Source organism: Scardinius erythrophthalmus, assembly GCF_964197995.2.
Source record: "Scardinius erythrophthalmus genome assembly, chromosome: 12".
Taxonomy (NCBI): domain Eukaryota; kingdom Metazoa; phylum Chordata; class Actinopteri; order Cypriniformes; family Leuciscidae; genus Scardinius; species Scardinius erythrophthalmus.
Window position 1 is genome coordinate 13,472,812 of NC_138232.1, and position 15,301 is coordinate 13,488,112.

General features: G+C 36.5%; 1 protein-coding gene across 7 annotated transcripts; it reads right to left on the reverse strand.

The window, feature by feature from the left end:
- Nucleotides 1–5,356: 5,356 nt before the first annotated feature.
- traf3ip2l (TRAF3 interacting protein 2-like) lies at nt 5,357–14,890 on the reverse strand. 7 transcript variants are annotated; one of them, XM_081381661.1, is made up of 10 exons: nt 14,832–14,890; nt 13,785–13,874; nt 12,678–13,330; nt 11,783–11,825; nt 11,580–11,647; nt 8,888–8,985; nt 8,715–8,783; nt 7,380–7,493; nt 7,226–7,300; nt 5,357–6,662 (listed from the first exon to the last, which is right to left on the reverse strand). In XM_081381661.1, exons 2-10 carry the CDS (start codon nt 13,814–13,816, stop codon nt 6,516–6,518), a joined length of 1,299 nt encoding a protein of 432 aa, XP_081237787.1. In that variant the 5' UTR covers nt 13,817–13,874; nt 14,832–14,890; the 3' UTR covers nt 5,357–6,515. The 7 variants fall into 7 exon arrangements, with proteins under 7 accessions (XP_081237787.1, XP_081237786.1, XP_081237788.1 ...); XM_081381660.1 differs by having other exon boundaries at nt 14,679–14,848; XM_081381659.1 differs by having other exon boundaries at nt 5,360–6,662; nt 12,678–13,357; nt 14,832–14,878.
- Nucleotides 14,891–15,301: the final 411 nt, after the last annotated feature.

Consider the following 15,301-nt stretch of genomic DNA (forward strand, 5'->3'; position numbering starts at 1 on the left):
CATAGAGGTCCATCAATCATGTACATACTGAAAAAGTTAGCACAGAGGATTCACAAGGGCAAACTGCAAATAGTTTTCTTCACATTGAATTATTTAATTCCAAATTAGCATCACATTTAACTTGAGATAAATAGAGATGCTGTCATAAAAATCCTTTTTTAGCAAAGTCTGCTCATTACACATTATTGGATGTTAGATTATGAGCACTACATCTTGTGCGCGTTTGCCGATATGACTTGAATCTCTCCTCTTATTATTATTTTTTTTTAATCCGACTGTATTCAATATACAGTATAGCCGCTTAGAGAACAACTTTCCGGTCATAAAATATATGTTTTTGCTGTAGTTATGATCAACACCTTCATTTCCCCCATCTACTTCATCAAAGCAATGACCTGGAAATATGTCACCTTGTAGTGTCACCACGTTCAGTCATCTTTGGAGGCCACCTGCAGTTCGAATGTCTCATTTTCAGATTCTGCAGATTTGTAACACGGTGTCTCCACAAGTTCCAATCTAAAATGACATTCTGCAAATACTTGGAAATTACTTGTGATGCGGTTTTATAAAGAAAATGGCCACATCCTTACAGGGCTCGCTGGTACAGTTGATCTCCTGATCTCATCTCTTCTGTGAATTGTGTGCGGAAGGTGAAATTAAATTGACGACAGACTGAATCCAGCCTTTACAAATGTTTGAGACATTACAACGCCGTCTATTGTGAAAAAATAAACATTAAATGAAAACATTATATAAGTGAGCAAAAGCAACCGATGCAACAGTAAAGTGTATGGTACCGAAATGATTGATCTCGACGCCAGAAGACAACCTCCCCACATCCTTGACACTCTACTCTCCCTGAAATTAAGGCACATCAGAAACGATGCACCTTTTGATATGCCTACTGTTGAGGGAGTGAGCAGTGCTGAACAGATGGAGAGAGCAGCAGGGGTCTGGGTGGACCCACATTCCTATAGAGACTCCCCTGGACAGACAGTGGAAACTGACTGTGGTAATTAATCCATCTTCCTTGTTTCTCTCTCTCTCTCTCTCTCTCTCTCTCTCTCTCTCTCTCTCTCTCTCTCTCTCTCTCTCTCTCTCTCTCTCTCTCTCTCTCTCTCTCTCTCTCTCTTCATCTCTTTATAACTGGACGGGGTCACGGTAGGGCATGAGTGTTTTTCTGCTATTTTAAATGTACCTTTTTCAGCTGGAAAGAAGAGCCAGAGGTTGGAGTGATACTCATACCATATGTTAGAAAAATACAGGATTTATTGTGGGCTCCAGTTTAAGAATATAAAGACAGCGGGTGGGTGGGTGGGTGGTTGGTTAGATAGATAGATAGATAGATAGATAGATAGATAGATAGATAGATAGATAGATAGATAGATAGATAGATAGATAGATAGATAGATAGATAGATAGATAGATAGATAGATAGATAGATAGATAGATAGATAGATAGATAGATTTTAATGGTTCTTTTGGCATTCCATCACATGAGCAAAATATGTATGGAATCCTTCACCTTCCACTCACTGACCCAGTTTTCCATACTATGCTCGTTTATAATGGACAGCCATTCATGTCAATTCCTAGCCTTAGGGCACTGGAAGACATGAATAAGTACATTGTAATGAAGTTTGAGATATGTTTTAGTTATAGAATTGAAAGCTTATATTCAATCATATTTTTAATAAATCAGAAACTCAATAGATCTATTTTGATGCTTACTGCTTAGTTGGAACCATGGGATATATTTTCTTCAACCCCTCAAATTTAATTAAGTGTCGATTTAAGACTCTATGGCCTGGTTTCACAGACAGGGCTTAGATTAAGCCAGGATTGGGCCTTGGTTCAATTAGAGCATTTAAATAGCTTTTATGAACATACCTACAAAAAACATTACTAATGTGCATCTTGAGACAAATCAACGGCTCTGACATATTTTAAGATATAAACAGCTCAAACATGCATTTAGTCTGGAACTATGCTAAGCCTTGTTTGTGAAACATATATTTGGGGTAAAAATGTATGAGGTAACTGGCAATGTCAGTAAAATGTTAGTTATGTAACTTCTTGTTTATTGAACTTGTATAAAATATCCAAATGTCTGAATACCAGATATTCATGTTGCTAAACATAAAAATGCAATATTAGCCTATAGCTGAAAGTAATCCCTGTAAATGACAGTGACTTGTTTTCATTCCCAGAAAAGCTCTGCCTCTTCCTTCTCCTTCTCAGCTCTTAAAAAAACTGAAAGTTTAAAATAAACCGTGAAACATGGCTTCAGAAAGAGATTGAGTGGTTCTGAGGGTTTGTTTCTGGGGAATCTGGAATGATTCATAAACTGGAATTAATTTGATTTAAAATGGAATTTCCTTGGTTTGAGTTACTTCCCTTGTTCCAGGTTTAATTATTGTCTGCACACTGCAGTATCTCTATACCAAAAAATATTAGAAAGTAATCATTTCAGGTCAGAAATATCCGACAGTCACAACTTCAAGTAATACAGAAAGACACATTTTACCAGTTCAGTCGATTTTGTCAGGACTCGTTCTTCTCTTGAGTGAAGAGCAGGTCTGGGAAGATGACTACTTTGATTTTTGTCTCATTTCAGCTTTCATTGTTTCCCACAGGGCAAGAGATGAAGGCTTTTCCCAAAAGACTGCTGCTGTAGACTCAGTTATTTTTCTGGAGGAGGCCCTTGAACACAGAACTGACCTAAGCATTGAGTTTTGAGCCCGACTGCATTGATGTAATGGAGGTAAAGCTTCTTTATCAGTTGTTATAGAGTTGTAATGCCTTCTCCTTTGTGAGTCGCAAAAATACTCAGGCAAATGAGCCGGAGGCGTTTCTTGGATGCATGTGCCGACCGCATATTTAGTTCTCTTAGACGTATCTCACCTGCTGCGACCAACACACATTTGAATTCCTGACCAAAATGAGCTCCACATAGTGAGAATGGCAACAGGCACAATTAGAAAATGTGAGTGCATATGTTGGTTGCTTTTTCCCCTCACTTCTTGGTGGAGAACTGGATATAGGCCTAATAATTACAGTTTAGTATTAGTATGATTTCATTACCATTTTTGATGAATATCAGCATGTATGTTCGCATGTTCTTATTGCATCAGTCCATAAATGCCATTTAAACTTTGACTCGTTTTATTACACGGAACCTTGATGAACTGTGATGTTTCCATGGCAACAACACTTTACAAGTTTAAGAATCACCCCGGCTTCCCCTTGCAGGAACGAAACAGAAGCCGAGATTTCATGCGTAGAATTACTCCCTCGATACTTCCTGAAGTAACTCCTATAAAACGTTCCCACAAAATGCAATCAAAATGAAAGAAATACGGGGCCTTCGGAAGCATCAAAAATGTGATTTGAACACTTCTTTTTCTTCCTATGAGAGTTCATTTCCTTCTTTGATATTCCTGTCCTTATTTGCCATAAAGAACATATTAAATTGGAATTTAATGATGAAATACTGTGTCACTGATCTAGTGGGGGTTCAGAAGCATGGCAATGGACCATTACAGAGCATGCTCAAAGAAATCTATTATGGCAGCCTCGTTTCGCATCATTATATCCTTTCTGTAAACAGAGAATCAGTCGAAGTTGAAAATCGAGGGTGGTTTTTAGGTCATCGTGTATATTTATTAATGTCATTTTCTGTTCTAGAACAAAGATATTCATAGTTTCACAGCTGTATATCACTTTCTAGACTCCACATCGAGGATCAAGTGATGCAACCCCATTGTCAGACTGCTAGAAAAGAGGAAATGTCACTGATCATATATGGCTCTGTATTGAATTATTCAGCAGTGTAAAAATAGAATGTGTGAAACCTTCAATTCTGGGTGGAACTGAAAAACTATCGGAAACAAAGAGCTGATGAGATACTGCCCCCTACAGGACTGCAACAGCAATGCAGATCATGTTTTATCATGGATTCTTTTCTAATTAGGTCAGAATGTTAATGTACAGAAACTGACTTTTTTTTTTCAGCAGTATCCTGTTATTAGAAAGACAAATTCAATATTACCTCATTTGTTTCAGATTATTTTAAACGTACAGTGTAACTAGAGGACAAAACCTGAACAATATATTGTACTACCTAATTGGAAAACAAATTGCCGCCATTACCTCTACTTCCATAACACTAGTATGTAGAAACATTATAACATAAAATAGTGCTTAACATATTAAAAAAAGTCACTGAACATTAATGGAAAGATTTTCATATTCAATATATATTCATATTTTAATGTATATTTAATGCACTCTTACAAGAATATAACCTTAAAGGGATCTGACAGGCGATTCATTATTTTGTTTTATTAAATTGTATTTATTAAACAGCTCAAAAATGTGCTTTATCCCAAGAAAAAATAATAATAATTAAATAGCTAATTAAACTTAGCAAAAAAAAAACTTTTCCATGATTTGTTATCACAACTTTTTATCTTTTGTCAAATCAACTTAGATAATTAATTTGGTTCAGATAACATAATATTTTAAATTGTCTATTTATTAAACCAATCTCCTTTATCGTATCAACTAATTTTTTTATTTTATTTCAATGAACTCAAAATTTTAAAGCAACCAGGTAACTTACTTTTTAAAGTTAAACCAACAATAATTTTGCAGGTTTCCATTGTGACTATTGTGTTTCCTAGATCAATAAAGATGATCTTCTTCAACATTTACAGTAATAACACACGTGAACAGTGCCATCTTAAGGCACAACAAAGCAATGAACAGCAGTTCTGTCCTGCAGATGATGACTGATGCATCTCTAATGCATTGTGGATTTACTAAATGAATGTAAAGGTGTTAAAACACTGTCACTTCCTATTGTCAGTGACAAGCCTTCACAATATTTCACAGAGCCGTGGTGCAGTTGATGGATGACATATTCCTGGAATTAACTTGTTTCATCTAGAAATTAACCAGCTATAAAAAGACTACTTTACAGATCCTGTTCCCATAACCTTTTCTGTCACTGCGTCGAGTAATCAATCATTCTGTTTCTCGTCTCATTTTAATTACAAGCTGATAACCATTTCTCCTCAGCAAATCATTTTTGGATACTGCTAATATTGTTTCAAATGAGGATAATGTCAGCCTCTCTATGACCATATCCCCTTGATTATATTGTTACGGCTGATTTATAATAATTAATTCCTGATAAACCTCAATAGAAGGGGTTAGTTTGTTTAATGGGGTTTAATTAACCTTCAGTAACTCCTTGAAGACACTAACTAACTGGGTTGAGCTCTCGGAGATTCCATGCATGACAGATGTTTGACAGGTTTGTTATGTTCAACAGGGTTCAGAGGCTTCAACGAATGGTTTGCTCAAATTTTAATTCTGATATCATTTACTCAGGTCATTCCAATACAAGACATTCAAGACATTCTTACATAAAACAAGAAGTGGATGGGGGACCAAAGCTGATAAAACTGCAAAAAGGGTGACCCTAAAATAGACCTGTGTGGGGAACAGACAGATATTTAAGTTATTCACTGAAAATTTTGCCTGAATATTCTGCTTGATAGCCGTGGCCTGTCGATAGACTTTTATCCAAAGTGACATTGCATTTCAAGATAAACATTTTATCAGTTCAAAAACTTGAAAGATCATGAAATCTCAGCATGACACTGGCAGAGCATGAACTGTGGAAACCTGCTAACTGAAATTAATTTAAATGTTTTTGTCTGGTGTACTAAGAAAAATTCTAAGGCACAAAGCAAAAGTAGTCTGTTATAATAACCTCGCTACAGTGTGTGTGAAGATATTATAGTACCAGGTCTAAAGGTAAATTCTGTCCTCCATCTATTTCAGGTTCATCTAACAGCAAAGCAGCGTGATGAAAAGGATACATGTCTTTAAAAGTTCCTGGTCTGCTACAGTGAGTCAAGGTTAAAAATGTTCTTACATAGCTATTATTACAGAAAAATTTCCACAGTATATGAATTTTCAAAATCCAGTCATTTCAATAAGAATCCACAAGGTCAGGTACATTGTGTGAGGGCGTAAGATTTCCCTACGCAGATTTCGCGACGGATTTGCGGCATTGACCAATAGAAAGCTGCTTAGTTTGAAAGTAAATTCTGTGTGAGTTTTGCTTCATACATCTCTACACTGTTAACAATAGACAATGGTGAGATTTTGGCAAAACGTCACAGAGTTTATACCAATTTTTTAAACTTCAAAGATGAATATATATACACACACACACACACACACACACACACAGTATATAATATATACACACATACATTATATAAACACACTTTTATTTTAGAATCGATTATTCACGATTAATCGATTTGACAGCACTTAAATGACAGCAGTTTCATTCAAATATTACAAACTATGACACAAGCTTCAGGGGTTTTAACATACTAAACAATCATCTAGCTGTTCAGAGGGGCAAATAAACTTAAAATGGATCACAGGCCTGTCCATAACTGACATATAATGGGTCTAGGAAACCTAATCAACTAAATGGGGATGGAGACAATAGTGGGCAGCTCTCCAATGGGCGGAGGGTTGTACTTCTCAACACGCATGAGTCGACGAAGAATGTCATCTCGGTCCCTGGGCCAGGTGAAGATTTGCGTGCTTTGAAGCCATGAAGGGACATGGCACTGAAAAAAAGACAGAAATGTTGTAAACTAACGCAGAGGCATCATTACATCTGAACTGAATTTAAGAGGAATATATTGGGAGTAATCCTTTAGGTGTTACCAGAGCATTGTACAAACAATCACAGATGTCTGTTATCATAATAGTTCATCACAAATGAGGATTTTGGCTCTTTGAGCGAGTACTTGTTTAAACAAAAATATTATTTTCATTAAAGGGATAGTTCACCCAAAAATGAAAATTCTGAAGTTGTTCTGAACCTGTATGAATTTATTTCTTCTGCTGAACACAAATCAAATATATTTGGAAGAATATGGATAACCAAACAGTTGATGGGCCCTATTGACTAACATATTAGGGAAAAAAATCCTCAATGGGGTCCATCAACTGTTTGGTTACTGACATTCTTCAAAATATCTTCTTTTGTGTTCAGCAGAAGAAAGGTTCATTCCTACAGGTTTGAGGGAAAACTTGAAGGAGAGTAAATGATGACAATTTTCGTTTTTGGGTGAACTATGGGTTTTAAATAAGTTTAATCAGTTGCTGAAAAGATAGACAGTTTTACCTTCTTGGCACCAGGAAACAAAATGGGGATGAATCTATAATTCCTGGCCCCATTCTGAATGAATTCGTTTTGTAACTAAAATACAAAGTTTTTAAGTCAATTGACAAGAAAAATAAGGAAAAAGCTATTTCCACTAATTATTTGTAAGTTGTACCTGCTTGTGTATGTAGACAGTGTTGAGTGTTTCATCGTTTTCCATGTAAAACGAGGCACTGGTCACAATCTCGTGGTACTTTGGACTAATGACTATGATGATCAGATAGTCTTTCTGTGCATTTAAAAAAACAAACACAAAATAAGACAACTTTATGGACAGAAAGTAGCAATTAGGCCTACTTCACATAATAATTAAAAAAGTTTGTTCGCTCTGTAAATGCTGAAACTAGAAAAGCAGGGTTTATCGTTCAGAAATATGCTAGAAATATGTCCTCCCCCACTTGAGGTCTGAATTAAATTAATTAGAACTACTTGTTTCAGGGTTACATGGTTTTTTTTATTAGAGGGTCTAAAAATGCATTAAATTAAAAGTTTTGCTGGATTTGTTAGTGCCAAGATTGTTCATGCCATTCAGATTAATGCAAAATAAGAATACCTGGGCATCATAAAACTACTACTTGTAGGCATTCATTTTAAAGGGAAATTTTAATTACAAGGTCAACTATGTGTCAGGGATCAATCCTTGGCATTTATACGGTTTATAAGGTTAAACAGTGACATTTAATCAGACATATCACATCAATGATACATTTTTTTGAGATTTGTAAGAACTGAAGACATCCTCAACAAAGGAGAGCACCCACCAATAGGCTCAATGTGTTGACCATAAACAGCGATATTAGTTCTCCCACTGCTTGCAATTCAATAGTAAGCATTGCTTTATAAATGCATGCAACCATTGAACAAGTTCTCCTAGCTTAAGTGGTTACATACATCTCATGTCCTTGATGATGCATTAGAATTTGGTTGTTTATTTAAGAAGCCAAAACGTCATAGATAGACCTTCACAAATGACCTATGGCCTATTCATAAATAATAATAATAATAATAATAATAATAAAGAATGATCACAGATGAAAATTGATGTATACAGAGTAGAAGCACTACAGTCATCCACTCATGATTTAGGCTAATGAGTGATAAAAAACATATTGAGGTCATATTTAACACATCACTATGCAAAAATGTCTTATGGTGTCTTTTTCTCGTGTTTTATATACAAATTTATATTTAAAAAAATTTCACTTTGTCAATTGTTGTGAAATATGATGCTATTAATCTATATTGTGAAATATGATCTCTTTCCAATAAACCTGCTCCTGAATGGCCTGTAAAAACAAAAATGGTTTGGTTGCTTTACAGTTTTCGGTCTTACAATATTACCCTGTAGGTGATTCTTGGCCAAAATAAGCTGCAGTGTGGTCTAGAACTTATGCTGTGCAAGTCAAACTATAAAAAACACACTCTCTGAAATACTAGGAGGTCTACTTACTTCGCTGATGTATCTTTCCATGAAGTCAATCTTGCTTATGCTCTTGAACTGTTGTTCAAACATGTCAATCTGTGCAAAAAGAACAGACAGACTGAACATGATCTCTGACAGACCCAGTATCAGGTGACAAGTATGGCTGCAAGGCAGTGTTTGACACAGGTTGCATGTCTTACATGAGTGTAGAAGCCATTGTGTCTCAGTAAAGCAACAAAGTTGATGATCTCTTTGACATGTTTTTCACTGTCTGCTTCATAAGTAACAAACACCTTCCCTGCAATAATGAAGAGTGAAAAAGAACATTTAATAGATCCTTCCAGAATTAAAATTCAAGATATTATATTCTATTTAGTGCTGTCAAATCGATTAAAGGTACAATATGTAAGAATTTTGCATTAAAATATCCCAAAATCTCAAGGCCAGTGTTATATATTTTGTTAAGTTGATTACTTACAATATCCCAAATGTTTCCAACTATTTTTAAATCGTGAGAAAATTGCGATTTTAACCAAGGAAACGGGACGTTAGAGCCATAGACAGTATATAAACTGGACACAGCGACCCCATTGGATTCAACGGAGGAAAGTTAAGTCAATTAGAAGCAATAACTTCCTGATGGTCGAGCGTAGACTCAAACTGAGCTTGATGACGTAGATGTGACATGAGCAACCCGTCTGTCTTCTAGTAGCTGTGCCTAGAGAAATCTGAATCATTCCCTTCCGAAACTTGCAGAGACGGAGAGCATGAGTAGGAGGTGTCCATGAGATAGGAGCAGGAGAAACTTTTGCTAAGTATTCTATTTAATTATTTTGTCATTTTGCCTCCACGTCCCCCCGGTTGCCCGTGAGCTTCTCCTCCTGTCCATACGGTAATCTCTCTACTGTGCGACAGAGAGTCGCGTGGGTATGACGCAATCGTTAGCCTATTTTTACAAAAACTGCTTCTACGGGGCCATAACGTAAGATACAAGGTAATGGAGCCTTTTATACATTTTCGTGTTTCTTTAGAAATAAATAATGGACAAATTGAGTCTTTAAACGCCTCAGATGTAAAGTTATTCGCTGTCAAAGTGATGTCAAAATGAATGGGAGTCAATGGGATGCTAACAGCAGGTGAGGGTCTGCTAGCCAATGGCGGCGCCCGGGGAAGCTTCAACATAATATGAAATGCTGCCCCCCTGGTTAGAGCAGGGGGGAGCTGGGAGTCGCCAGTCAATTGCGTCATATCCGCTTTACCCTCGGTTTCCGCTCGTACTGCGTGGAGTCCTGGACAAATGCGGAAGTTGTTGTTGTAGCGTCTATCAAGCAACAAACGTTAGCTTGTTTCGTGCTGTCGTTATGGAACACAATTATTCTTTACCGATTGCAGCTGGTTCTGTCGACAAAGCATGCTTAATTTTATATTTTCCACATGTAGTATGGTTACGGTTATGTTTAAGTAAGGAAAGTATTATTGCTTTAGATTTGTGTTTACCGTTAGTTTATTGACATTGTTTATCTGGTGTTTATGGCAATGTAAATAAATATAGCATGTGTTATACATGAAGATTAATCAGTATTTTGGCAAATGATGTGGGTATGTTCGAATGTACTTTTACAACAATTGTTTAGAACACGTAAAACTGCGCCTCGTTATCACAACAATAAATTCGACATACAGTAACATCTATGATAACCAATGTAGTATTTATCAAAACCTTAATTTTATTGCTGTTAATTCATTTTAATGAAATAAAAGTGTGTTAAGGTTCAAGAGTCAGGAAGGAAGAAGACGGGGTCGGCGTGACTGGGACTCGTACTTTATTAAAATAAAACAAAACAAACAAAAGTCGCGCACAACGCGCATTCACCGTGGCAACCGCGACGCACAAAACATTTCAAAAATGAGAGCTCGGATCCACCGGTTTTCTTTCTCTGCGTCCAATTTTCTCTCCAGTCTCTCTCTCGTTCCAGCGCGGCTTTACCCCATCCATGAACATGATTTTTCGATTCCCGTCTGACTGATTTACATCCACGGTGGAATTTAAAACGACAGTTCCCATCATTCCCATAGACAGATCATTCCACGCTCCTTCACATCGTCATCAAGCTACGCCGTTGTTGTTGTTTGGAATGTAGTGCCCTCTAGCGGCAAAAAATGCTTGCATGTTGTACCTTTAATCGTGATTAATCGCATGTAACATAAAAGTTTTTGTTTATAGAATATATGTGTGTGTGTGTATATATATATATTTATTATGTGTGTGTGTGTACACAGCCATATATGTTTGCATATATATATATATATATATATATACACACATATATTTATGTATATACACACACACACACACACACACACACACACATATATACATATACATATATACACACACATATATTACATATAAACAAAAACATGTTTTGTTAGATGCAATTAATCGATTTATTAATTACACGTTAGGGCTGCACGATTATGACAAAAATTATTAAAATTGTAGATTATTCCTTTGAAGAAACCCCTTCAGAGTGATGCAAGACCCCTCCGCTTCGCACCCTGATCATTCGGTCTGGGTTTATTTTGCGTTATCAGCCGGCTGGATGTACATTATCCCATACATATAATTATATTATATTATTAGTCCTTTTGGGAAATTAATTTTTGAAAAAAATATTTTTGTGGAATTTGATTTAAAGTACCATTAACTGAATGTAATCTACCATATAGCATCTTTAACACAATCACCTTATAAGCAGGTGACTCTGAAAAAGAACAGATATGATCAAGTTTAAATGGTTTCTTTAATTATAATCTGAAGCTACTGGCACACACATCTTATTCATATTCCACATTCTTTCAGAGTTGCTCAACATCAGTGTGTACACTCACTTTGCTCCAGGGACAGAGGGGCTGTGCTTGGAGTTAGTTTAGCTCGAGGATGAGGAGAGGTGTGGCCACTGTGAGAGATCAGAGAATTGCATAAAGACTTCAGAAAACTGAGTTGAATCCATCATTGAAAACCAGCAACCTGTAAAATCACCTACAATCAATACAATACCCACATTAATTGTCCCACCACTATTATACATTACCTATGAGTGAACTCTGAGGCTGATTGTCTGCTGTTTTCAAGGCCTGTTGGAGATGAAATGAGTGAGACATTAATCTGCATACACTGTAAAAATGCTTTTATCAGGTAACCTAGCATATAGGTTTTTATTGAAACCAAAATATTATTTATTATGATTAGATCCGCCTTATAAATTGAGTTACTTGTCAGTCAGATCAAGTAAAAAACTTTTATTATGAATATGAATACTTGCCCATTTATAACATGCTTTTCCATCATTTGATGAATTTCTGCTGGCATGATCAATACAAATGTACACAAACATCTCATTTTATTAATATTAGACTATCACTGAACAGTAGGATATATTATACATTTATTAAAGTGGGGAGTTTATATATGTGTGTCGATTGTAATGCAATGGAAGATGTTGCAAACACAGCCAGTCAGCCACTTCAGAAATTATGCATTTAAACAAAAAGGGCTGCAATTACTTAATTTAAATATGGTTCAGCTACAGTATTTCAGTACACTCAACATTTGTCTAAACTGTTGATTGGTGCTCAGTGAATAAAATGTAAGAGTGAAATGACATACCGCACATAAAAGTCATATTTAACCTTCTGACAGTAAGTTGAGTGAAATGGAAACTTGTTGCTCAACTAAATTGCATAAATTTGATTTGGCACAGGCTGATTTGGCACATTTGCCGTAGGCTTGATAAAGATCCCTGATAAAGATGGCGTACAATTATGAAGTCATTTTAAAGACAATGGGCTTGTTTTAAAAGCTGGTATTATTCATCACTGTTTATGGTCTTGATTGACAATTTTACAAGTTTCATGTAAAAAAAACAACTACTCACTAATGACTCAATCATAACAGGCATTGAATTTTTACAAAGAACCGAGACTTACGTGAAGGCCAACAGGGCATCTGGTAATGTGGTCTGTAATGACAGCCATGATCCATTTGATACACATCCACAGGGTGCTGACTACAGCAGGGCGGCCCACGGGACACGCAGGGTTGCGCGGGCATGCAGTAGCTGTGAGGCGGGAACGCAGTTGGGATAGAGTGCAGTGAACGTGGCTGTTCTAAGCTCCCCTCTCCCAGACTGTGCCTGTCTGGAGAGCAAGAGTAGCAGGAATCACCAGGATAACTGGAGTAATTTCCAGACACCAAGCAAGAGGGAAGGTTGCCACTAGGGTATTCCACTGAACTTCTGCCCACTGAACTCGAGTGGAGCAGGTCTCCGTTGTGTGGCTCTAGGGTGCTCAGACATGCTTCCGTCTGACTGGGATAGGGCGTCTGGGGACTGTAGCCGGAGGGTAGACCTAGTGGGGGCTGGTAAGGTCTGTAGCTGGACTGTGTGGATCTGTAGTTGGTCTTTCTGTCTCGGCAGATATCCGTGAAGTCAGCCTGTGAGCTCAAAGACTCATTCTCAGACATGCAACAGTCAGCGTGGAAGAGCTGGGAATCGGTGGAGTCTGAGTCACAGATGCCGTCTTCAGTAATGATTTTATCCATAGTCTCGTCGTTCTCTTCTGGAAAGTTGAGGGATTGTAAACTGTAGAGGTCAAATGGAGACAGATTCCTAGTTAATGAGAAAGAAAACGTAAGACCTGAAAAATTCAGATAAAGAGTAGGCCCTACTTGAAAAGAAATGGAAAATCAACAGATTTGACGAGTGACAAGACAAAATGACACAACAATAGATTGAGAATATTGCTGTAGCTTGCAGACTTTTTAATATTTATTCAAACAGCAATGTTTCAATCAAACAACCTTTTTCATGCGTTTTGAAAACGTAACAACTGGTTCCCGGATGCCAGAAGGCGGCTGTCAGACAAAATTGTTTGAATAAACAGGTCACAAAAATAAAGACAGCCCAGTGCCAGTGTGAGCTGTTGGTTTATGTTAATATATATTGCATACCATATTTTATATTATGTTTATAAATTCTTAATCTACTAGCCATAAGTAAAAATAAGTATCTTGATAAAATTTGTGTCATATTTTACCTATATTGTAAGCAGTACTGAGCAGGCATCATCCTTGTGCCTAATACAAAAGAGCTGCAGCCATTTCGTATCCCCAGTCAGCACAAAAATCTGTAATGTGGTTAATAAGATATGAATACAAGAAGCTTTGACTGCATGATCACCCTGTGAAATAAAGTTGTATTTGAGAAAATGAACAACCTTTGGCTACTGAAACACAGGAACCCACAATTATGCCAAGGGTTTCTCTCTCTCTCTCTCTCTCTCTCTCTCTCTCTCTCTCTCTCTCTCTCTCTGCTACTGTATGACATTTCAATGCACTTTACATAAACAGTGGAAAACACCTATACAGTGGAAACCAACATGAGACATGGGAATTCACAAGTAACTAAGGCCATCAACCTCAAGCACAAATGGGGCAGAGAGGATACCAAAACAATAACTTCCATTACCACAACACTTAAAATAAAAATACTGTACTAGTTATATTGTCAAAATACATTAAATGGGATCTGAGAGCAGACACTTATTTTATTTAAATAATAATAATAATTGTAACAATAAGAATTATGTTTACTGTAAAACAAAAGAAAAAAAAGAGAAGAAAAAAAGTAGTAGGCTATTTTGGAAATTTTCGTTGTGTTCCGCTTTCCGTGTTCACGCTTTAAAACTGTCACTGCCGCAGGCTTCATAACATGCATTTCTCAGGTGAACATTGTACAAGAAACGCATATTAAGTTTGTCATATTTCTACCTTCGTAACGTAGTACTATAAAAGTAACACCTTCCAAAATTAAATTTTAGAAAAGATTAACAGCTTAAATACTTAAAAACAGACTCTGGTCTTATACGACTCTTTCAATTTCACCTATTCGACATATTTGACGTCTAAAGTCACATGAAACACGTCCATACCTGTAAGCTGACGTGAATGATTTAATTCCGATCAGTCTCTAATCGCTGGACATTACAGACCGCACGAGCTGTATCACTCGAAGAAAAGATACATACTGTCTGGAAGTTTCTGAACACCTGCCTGTTGTCACACAACAAACTCCCCCCACTTACCAGAAAGCACATCCTCCTAGTACCGTAGTTGCTTATCTGCCTTCATCAAAAATCGTTCTTATGAGCCGATTCTTTTTAAAGATTCTGACGAACCGATTCGCACAGTGTTTGTAAATCACTTGACAGTAAACTAAGGGTTGTCTTTGAGAGCAAAACTGTGAAATGGGAACTAAATCGCAAGGATACTGACAATAAGTAATATGATTAATAATAATTTAATAATATATTAGTTAATATTATTGGCTACAATATTGTTCATTTTGTCAATACTGTTTGAACAACACATTTCAACCGTATTTAGATATGCAGCAATTTCACTAAAAATGAAAGTTAAATTGCCACACAAAAATATCTGTGCACATTTCTGAATGACATCTTTGAACAAACAGGTAGGACTAAATGAACAAGAGTTCTACTAAAATAACTATAAGCATGGGCGTTTAATTTTTTATTTTATTTTTTAATGAATA

Bases quoted from the DNA above. Each gene is read 5' to 3' on its own strand.
- traf3ip2l (XM_081381659.1), bottom strand. From the start codon at position 13,816: ATGATGCCTGCTCAGTACTGCTTACAATATAG. The intron at 7,494-8,714 runs GTAAGTAGACCT...TTAAATGCACAG, and splicing joins TGGAAAGATACATCAGCGAA to AAAGACTATCTGATCATCAT. The intron at 6,663-7,225 runs GTAAAACTGTCT...TCTTTTTTTCAG, and splicing joins TGTTTCCTGGTGCCAAGAAG to TGCCATGTCCCTTCATGGCT.